This window comes from Pteropus vampyrus, unplaced genomic scaffold (genome assembly GCF_000151845.1).
Source record: "Pteropus vampyrus isolate Shadow unplaced genomic scaffold, Pvam_2.0 Scaffold238, whole genome shotgun sequence".
NCBI classification, from domain to species: Eukaryota; Metazoa; Chordata; class Mammalia; order Chiroptera; family Pteropodidae; genus Pteropus; species Pteropus vampyrus.
Window position 1 is genome coordinate 1,987,717 of NW_011889019.1, and position 9,511 is coordinate 1,997,227.

Sequence of the window (9,511 nt, forward strand, 5' to 3'; positions counted from 1 at the left end):
GTGGATGGTTGGCCCATGGGGATGAAGAATCCAGCTGAGGAGCTGGTATCCACCACTGAGACTGCAGGCTCACTGCCTACTCTGCGGGGCTGACTGTATAGCATTCCCTCTTCTAGAGCTGGCCAGGGGCCAAGAACCCTCTCTTCTCCTGTGGATCAGGACTGTATGCAGAGAGGTTTCCATCTTCCCCATTGATAGCTTCTGGGAAAGAAGGCCTCAGCACAGGGGCTCTAAGGGATGGCGGTGAGAAAGCACAGGGGGCCAGCCCTATTTTCTCCTTCCTGGGAACACACGCCCCTTCCCTGTGATGAGCCCAACCCCACAGCCCTTGGCTCCAGAGCATCCATTTCAAGATTCTCCCCTTCTGTGACAAATACACAGTTCTTGATGCAAATGTTTTTATTTTGCCACTTAAACCACAGTTTCCTTGTGTGGCATGACAGGGGCAGGGGTGTGGGACAGGCTGCTGGACCATGGGTCGTAGTAGTAGCAGGAGGGTTAACAGCAGGAGTGGTGAGATGCTCAGTCTTGAGTGTCTGTCACTTGACTCCCAGGGGAATATCATGCAGCCCATCTATAGTGTTAGATGAGGAAGGGCCAAGGCAAGAACGGTCTCTGTTTCTCTTCCTGGTGAGGATGGGCCCCATATAATGTAGAGCTCAGTGGACACCTTCAGTCCTGTTCTGAATTGAGCAGGCTAGTAGCAGTATGGGGTGCTGTCTGCCTCAAGTCTCTTCCTTCTTCACCTCCCCAGGCTCTTTGGCAAAAGTCCCTGATTCTTGGGGAAGATACTGCCATTCCAAGCCCTTTCCCTGGATCAGTGTCTGATCTGATGGAGGTAGTTTGTGGGACCTGGCTTCCTCCAGTTCCGGCGGATCCTGGCACTTGTCCTCCGAGAGTTCAGATACTGATCGCTGGAAGCCATCTCAGTGGCACTGCTCTGTGGATTGGCCTGTGGAGCACGGGGCTCTGGGGTTCTGCAGAGAACAAGCATGTAATAGGCCGTCAATAGGAGAACAAAATGGGGACTAAAAAGAGATTTTGGTCATGTGAACTACTAAAACACTATCGGGGCAATATGAGACCGGGGCTCTGGTCTTGGCTCTGCCCCCTGAGAGCTACGCGACAAAGCAAAGCTTTCAGATTTCTCATCTGTAAAGAGAGTTGGACTAGATCAGGGAGTGCAACATTCAACCTTTTCTATCTTCCTTATCCTGTACTCATGGCAGACACCATTAATCAGTCATGATATGTGACTGGAGGAACCAAGTACCCTTAGCAAGGTGTGTTAAGTAGGGAGTTAATATGGAGTTGATGATCTCAGAAGGCCTGTTCAGGTCTGATGTTCTGATTGTGGGGCGCAGAGTATACCCGTAATGGTTAGGCCATATGGTTCAGCTTGATTTCTGGGGGCTCCCTGTTCCTGGACTGGCAGTGACCTAAGCAAAGAGGTAGATGGCTAGAGAAAGTTTAAGGTAAAATTTTGCAACCAATTTTTAATCTTTGATTTCTCTACAGTACTTTCCTATGCTATATTATCTGTAATCTTATATCTAAAAGTTTTACCAGGCTGACTTTTGAATGTTACTTGTTCAGTAATAGGTAAACAGGATTTTTTTTTTCCTTTCCAAATAATAGTCTCTTGTACCTGGTTGAGAATCACTGTGAAATGAGGTGGCACTGATAGGACCCAGGCACCCCTTCCCTTCGAAGTTCACAGGGTCATATGATTTCAGTTGTAACAGCAACCTTTTAAGGGCCAACCATGTGGTAGGCACTGTGTAGACCTTACCACAACCCCAATGGTAAGCATTTTACAGTGTAGCCAGGTTGGTAGCTCCAGGTACCACAACCAGGAAATTGTGGAACAGACATCATTAGTGCTCTCACCCCTCAGCCCTCCAGTCCCAGGAACCCACCTGAGCCGGCTGCAGTGGTGTAGCGAGTGGCCCAGGGGTTTCTGCCTTGGAGGCCTCTTCCTGCGCAGCCTCCTCAGGGCCTCGGCAACATGGTGGTCCCCGGCACACTCCCAGATGATCTGTGCCCGTTCTTCAGCCAGTTGGTCCCCACTGCGCTGAAACAGGCCCTGGATCTGTAGAAGCTCAGCATCCTGGAAGATGTTGGCTGAGGCCTGCTTGCGGCCCCGGGCCTCAGTTGGGGCCTGCCAAGGGGGTGGCTCGCTCACCACAGAGGCTGGGGTGCCCATCCTAGGTGCTCTGAGGAAGGAAAGCATGGAGAGACATCAGCAGCTCAGCAAGCTTTTCCCAAACCTGGGTGTCCTGACTAATGCAAGGACCTCTGGTGTTTCTCCAAGATCCAAAGTGGTGTAAGTCTTTATCTTAAAATCAAACTTCTTTAAAGAGTGCTTATGTGTCTGACACATGGATTAACTTGAGTCACAGAAACCTGTGAGGTAAGAATTGTTTACCCCCACTTTACAGATGAAGAAATGTGACTCAGGTTAAATGACTTTCCTGTAGTCACAAAGCCCTGGGTAAGTGCAGAGCCAGAAGTAGAACCCAGGTCTGTCCAGCTCTAAAGTCCAGGCAGTCCCCAGGATACTCAGGTCCTAATGATAACTCCAGCGCAGCAGCTGAAATGTGTTGAGCTTTTAACATGTGTCAGGCACCACTGAAGAGCTGTATTTACCTAACATTGAAACGTGAGCACGGCAGCCTTATGTGGTAGGTACTTTCATCTTCCTCACTTCACAGATGAGGAAACTGAGGAACAGAATCCAGATCTCTGATACTGAGGCCCAAGCTCTGCAGCACAGAAGTAAGAGAGGGGTTGTAGAGCTGGGCGATGCAGGTTGGAATCCTACTTCTAGCTGCCTCCACCACTTGCTGGCAACCCTCCACACCCCAGCTGCTTCCTGTATACACATCAGCTGTACTAGTACCTATTTGGCAGGATTGCTCTGATGACTCAGTGAAGATACACATATTCCTTGGGAAGGCTGCGCAGGAAGAGGCCCCAAGGCAGAAACACCTGGGCCACTTGCTATACCACTATTCTGCTAAAATTGACAAGAGTCATCTCTCTCCCTATTTTCAAGACTTGGGGATGAACCAAGTCCATATAAATTAACGAACTATTAAATAGACCAATCAGATCTAACTACAGTCCAAAGGACCACAGAGAGAAAAGGGGCAGAAGAGGCTACAGGGCTAGAATTAGTATCAGGGCAGAGGCTAAAGCTTTTAAGAAAATTCCATAAAAGTTAGGTTCATGTCAATGTCCCCCAACTATATCCAGGAAATGAAAATTAAAGCATTTCCCTCAGTTCTACAGTTTATTTTGAACTGTAAATAAACTATATTTTAAGGCTCACCCACCTTATCGCTGTCTCTGGTACAGCCTGAAAAAGCCATGGGATTAGAGAACAGACTGGAGACAAGAAAGATGAAGGACTTTGGCATTCCACAAAACTGGGATGAATACCAGCTCTGCCGCCTTCTCTGTAACCTCTACAAGCCTGTCTGCTTAACTGTCAAATGGAGCTATTAATCGCTTCCCAGGATTGTTGTAAAGATTAAATGAGTTTAGTATGTACCTATTACCCAATAAGAGCTAAATAAGTGCAAATATCCCTCTTATTGGCCTCCTGGCCTTTTGTACTTGGATCAGGGGTGTGATATGGACTCCCTTTTCCTCCAAGCAATCAGCCTGAGACAGCTAAGGGCCTGCCTTGCTCCCTCTAATCCTCACAGCTCCGGGCCTAATGGGGGACGGCTTGGTTGCTAAGTCAGACCTCATTCCACAGCTAGCTACAGAGACATCTTGTCAACCAGCAACCAGCTTAGAAAGGGGTGGGGGGGTGGGGGGGCGGAAATAAGTTAAAATGTACATGCTCATTGTAAAAAATGCAAACAGAATCATATAAATAAAAGCATTACTGGTTTCCTATCCTCAGCCCACTTACAAAAATAGCCCTTACTCTCACATGCCTTTTGTTCTCTGGAAAGTCTGAGCCATCACTCTATCCTGTTCAGACTCCCCAGAAATGAGCTTCCCTCCCTTGCCCCGGCCTTCCCTCCTCCTGACCTCAATAGTCACTCTTCTTATTCCAGTAATTTCCACACTCCCCTGCCCCACTCTCTAGGCCTTCTATCATAAGAACCCACTATCTTTTCAAAAGATTTAGTAACTAAAATAAACCTGCAGAAGACTTTCAGATAAATTAATTTCATAAAAATTGTGTTTATCTGGAAAATGACCATTTTAAAACTTCTTGCCTTAGGTACTATAATGGGAATCCAGTTAAAACCTAATATGTCTGGTAATTAAAACCTCAGAACTGGATGATATAAATATACTGTGACCAGAAAACAGCAGTCACCAAGTAACAACTGCAGGCTGATCAGAGAAATCAAAGCTAACTATGGGGTATTTATTCTGCTAACCAGGCAATATGTATGACATTTCATCCTTAAAACAATTCTAAGAATCAGGCACTGTTATCCTCACCCCAGGTCACAGAGGAACAAAGGGAAGCTGAGACACAGATATAAGTACCAGTGGCTTAGCCAAGGCCAGAACCAGCTCAAAGCACATCTCTTCCCATCATTTCTGTGAAGAGTACTTCACTATTCCTACCTAACTCACAAAGAGGGAAACACACCAGTGGAAAGGAAGAACACTGACTATATCACACTTGAGGCAGGGATGGGCGTGGAATATATTTTAATCTTTTTACTAATGTCAGGCTGTTCACTGGGTGACAGGCTGCCCCAGCCTTGGATCCGTGACACTCTAATAAGGAAGATCCCCTGCTTCCACAAAAGAAATCCGGAACTGCAACCCAGCTCAAGGCAAAGAGCACTGGCTTATGAATCAGTACTGGGTTCGCCCCAGTTCTGCCACTCACTGGCTAAGAGGCCTCAGGCACTTTGCATGCCTCTGTGGGTTGATTTCTCTCTTACATCTGTGAGAACAGGTTGATGCTGATGGTCTCTGAGGGTGCGTGCCAGTGTTGAGAGTCAATGATTTCATGAGGAGGCTAGGTCTGTACCAAAGCAGAGATGGGTTTGCTCATCTGCCAGGGCCTCGCAGCAACGTGTGTGGACAGGTCTAGCTAATTAGGTGCCAGAAAACTCCCCTACTAGCAGCTCCCCTTCTCAATGTTCCATGGAGGCAAGATACTGTTTTGCTGCTATGGGCTGTGAGGTTAGGGTCTGGTAGACAAAACTCACGGCTCTAAAGCACTCTAGCGACCTAGGATGGCTGTGGCCAAGCCTGGGACAGACTCCTAGCGGGGTTTGGGTGATGGGAGAAGTGTGATGTCCTTTCTCTCAGACTCAGGTAATCTCACCCTTTCCTCTGAATGGCAACAGGATCAAACAGCAACAGCTGCCTCAGGGAGGAAATGGCTTGGAGCCTGACTTCTCAGGTAGCCCCAGCCAACTCTGCCAGGGCTGCAAGGCTCTGCAAGGCCCTACCGCCAGCCATGGAGTTACAATGAGTTACAAATGCACTAACGAAAAACCATAACCATCAGGGAGAGTCTGAGACTCCAGCCTCAACCATACCCTGCATGAGCCTAGTTGGGAGGGTCACCTCCAGATTTTGAGACCCCTCGGTCTTGGCTTTGCCTCCCACCCCAAGATAGACAGCAGTTAGGCTGATAATCAGTGGCTATCAGGAAGGATTAGATTGTAAACTTTAGAAAAATTGAAACAGAACACTTATTAGAAGAAATTTTTCATTCGGTCTGTTCAATAGTTACTTTCTCCCTCATTTCCTGGAGAAGACCTGAATCTAGGAAAGTCAGTGTATACTTGAAAAGCGGTACTCTTTAAACTGGAAAATGAAACCACAGGGCTATTAAAAGTTTACAAATGAATCTCTCATTTCAGAGCTGACATAAAAGATAAGCAGGGGTCTGTGAGCAAATGAGTAAAGATTAACTGTAAAATACTTCAGTTTGACACAAACTAGGTTAAACAAATGAACCCCCAAAGTAAATACCAAATGTTGAAAATGACAAAGTTCAACTTGTTTTGAAACAGGCAATAAATGAACTGTAGAGCTCTAACAAAGAAATATATTTAAAAAGTGACTCATCATGCAATGAATTTGCAATATATAAATATGGTGCACAACTGAGCATTCTTTGTAATGTCTGAAGCTCAGTTTGGACACATACTCACCGTGGTCTCAGGGAAGCACTCGTAACTATGAGAGGCAGAACACACTTGTGTGAGCTACACAGCAACTGGCTCCTCACTTAGCTCACCCCCTTCAGATAATCGTGGTGGTGGTGGTAATCTGTAACCTGAGGCCAAGGGCCCCTTAGAAAAAGAACCGGAGGCTCTGGCCCAAGGCCCAAATCAACACTTGTGTCCCTGGCCTGCTTCCGTATACAGACATGCCACTGGACAGCAGCCAAAATCTGCGGCTCCTCAAGTGGTAGGCTCAGTCCCAGTGGCCGTGTGAGCCCCCAACCCCGAAGGGCCTGGCCTTGGCCAGGCATGCCTGAAAGAAACGACATACATTGGCCTCCAAATCTGTGTCCCAGGGAGTGGAGAAAGAAACTGGGCCCTTTCCCCAGACTAATTCTCAGATATGACCTGGAAAAAAACTCCTACTAAATCTAGGAATAATTATTTTTAAGTGTTCAAGAACTCTGAATTCTGGCTGTGCCACTGATGACTGAGTGTCCTTTGACAAGCCTCAGTTTTCCCCTGCCTCAGTTTACTCATCATCAAAATAATGAGAATAAATAACCCTTAAGGGGATAACGACATAAAGTATGCGAAAGCATCCATCCCAGTACATTATTTCATGAATGAATGGTGTAAGGAAAAGACTGTTTAACCACCAGGGCCCGTAGAATCATGGTCATTTTCATCATCACCACTATCTGAAACTCCCTCAAAAGGGATCTTAAATCTTGAAAGATAAGGGTAAAGGGAGATGGAGTCATTGGGGGACTTTAAATCATAGCTGCCGTTTAGGTACCTTGCTCCAAGTCATGTGCAAAACAGTACTTTTAGGCGGGTGATCTCTAATCCTCATGACAGCCCTATGAGGAGGCACTATCGCTACACCCATTTTACAGATGAGAAAGCTAAGCTCAGGAAGCTTAAGTAACTTGCCCAAAGTCACACAGGTGGTAGGTGATAAGACTGGGAATATGAACCCAGATAGTCTAACCCCAGCGCCCACTCTCTCAACCACTGTTATTTTTGTTCCCGCCAGATGGCTGCCGAGGTCGTCAGAGGAAGGACCCAGGAGGCTCTGAAACCTCCTGGAGCCTGCTATCTGCTTCTGCCGGTTTTGGAAGGCGCAGGGATTGAAAGTCGAGTCTCCCAAGCCACCCTCTGTGCCCTCCGCACTCCATAGCCCCGCGGGGAGTTAGAGCGATTACTCACCACGCTCAACTGCAGCGCCAACAGACCACAAATCGGGATGGGGCGAACTAAGATGTGCTTACTCCAATCCCTGCCCGGCCTTCCGAAAAGACAGGTGCAGCTCTGGGCTTCTGCTGCGAAGGTGCTCACAAGAACGAGGCGGCGTTCACCAAGAGGACGAGAGCTTGGGAGGGGGTATCCTGGACGAGGTCACACAGCGACATCCCCAGCAAGGGTCGGCCCCCGAGGCTCAGACGTAGCGCTTCGCACAACAACGGGCCCTAGGTGGATCTGGGGGTTTGGGTCCCGGCAGCACCCCGGCTCTGACGGCTCGCCCTCCCGCCCGCTCCCAGCGCAGCGCGAGCTGGGTCGCGGACCTACGTACCCGGCTGCCCGAGGCGAGTCGCCGAGATCACAGCCGCGGTTCCCCGGAGAAAGCGCTCCCCAGCCTTGGAACAGCCAATCCTCAGCCGGGCCTTGGTGTGAGCTCTGCCGAGAGCCTTCCGAAATCGAACGCGGAGACTCCGTGGGCCAATCAGCGACCTAAGAGGGATGAGGGGCGTGTTCTGGCTCCGCCCATTCCCTCCTTCGGCCTCGAAACCCGAGTGCGAAGACTCCCAGGTCCAATCAGCGGTGGAGCAACAGCAAGGGGCGTGGTCACTTGGGCCCCTTCCCTTCGCCCCCGACCGCCCTCGCGTAGCGCTGGGAGGAGCCCCTTCATTGACGTCAGTCCCCAGGGAGAGCGTGGTTTCGCTGGCGCGGTTGTGGGGCAGGGCCGCATTCCTGCCCTGGGGTGCGGCGGTGGTTGTCCCTGCAGCGTACACGTGAGGGGTGCCCCCTTCCATGGGCCCTAGGCCTGTGCGCACCGCTCCGAGTTCCTTACAGCGTGCGTCCCTCAGCAAATAGACCTACAGCTCCTTAAACTCATCTCCTCGATCACTTACATTCTGGTTCCAGCTTTGAGGAAAGGGAAGGGAAGGGGCAGAAAGGGAAGGAGAGGGAAGGGAAAGGATAGTGCGGTGGTCACACCTTGGGCCTTAAGGCCAGAATGTTATGGGTTCAAATCTTGTATTAAGTGTGCAACCTTTGGCCAGTTACCTGAATGAGACAGTATTAAAAAGGTTTTATTCATTTGACAATGGCGCATTAGGGACCCACCTCCTCCGAGTTTCTTGATAGTGAACGTGAGACACCTATAAGCCCTTCCCCTGGGGGAATTTACAGTCTAGTAAGAGAAGCAGACATTAAAAAGCCTAAAACATTTAGCTGTGATTACAATTGTGATAAATATTATGGCTATGAGGGTAAAATGGAGGAATCTAAACTCCCTCTGAGATGCCCTGGAAGGTAGAAATAACATTTAAGCTGAGATATGACAGAGATGAAGATGGTCACATGAAGAGAAGTGGGTTTGGGAAGAGTGTTTAAGAAAGAGAGAATAGTATGTGCTAAGGCCAGGAGACAGCTTGACTCAAGAGGACTTAAAATGAAGTCTGGAGTAGGGCTAGCAAGGGAGAGAGTAGTGGGGGAAGAAGAAGGCAGAGGCAGGCAGTGAAGAAGTTTCCATTTCTTCTGAAGATCCTCTGAGGGCAATAGCATTATATGCATTTATTTAATAGCCATCGTATAGCACTTACTATGTGCCTATAATGGCAGTCAGCACTTTACAAGTATTAGCTCATTTCATCCTTATGACAAATTTGTGTTTTTAGAAGGTCACTTTGGCTAGAGCTTGGAACTTGGATTGGAGGAGTCAGGAGTGGATTCAGGGTGTCCAGGATGGCTCTTGATAAATGCTTGTTTGCTTCCTTGGAAGATTAGGGGTTGTTTGTGCACTGGTTCACAAATGGTCAGGAAGGAGGCCTAGGGGTAGACAGCTAGGTCTCCCTGACTTCTTTTGTTATAGAGCTGAGCTTTGTAGTCATTTAATTTCTCTTCCGTTAAAGTTCCGAGGGGAAAAGAGTAAGCGCCAGCACACCAGGATTTGAGGATCCCTTTTTGCAAGGTGGAAGATATCTTTGGGAGCTGTTCTTCCTCATCCCTTGGTCTCCAGTTCCTCTTTCTGTCCTGCACAAAAACAACATCAGCAAGTGCTTTGCTGTAGCTGAACAGTGGCTTCTCTTTGTTTTTCCTGAAGCCCTGGGGAAATATTGAAA

The 9,511-nt window shown here is 48.4% G+C and overlaps 1 protein-coding gene across 1 annotated transcript; it reads right to left on the minus strand.

The window, feature by feature from the left end:
• Positions 1-384: 384 nt before the first annotated feature.
• AVPI1 (arginine vasopressin induced 1) lies at positions 385-8,002 on the minus strand. The gene is made up of 3 exons (XM_011374012.2): positions 7,377-8,002; positions 1,920-2,216; positions 385-977 (listed from the first exon to the last, which is right to left on the minus strand). The coding sequence occupies exons 2-3, from the start codon at positions 2,204-2,206 to the stop codon at positions 818-820; spliced, it is 447 nt and encodes a 148-aa protein (XP_011372314.1). The 5' UTR covers positions 2,207-2,216; positions 7,377-8,002; the 3' UTR covers positions 385-817.
• Positions 8,003-9,511: the final 1,509 nt, after the last annotated feature.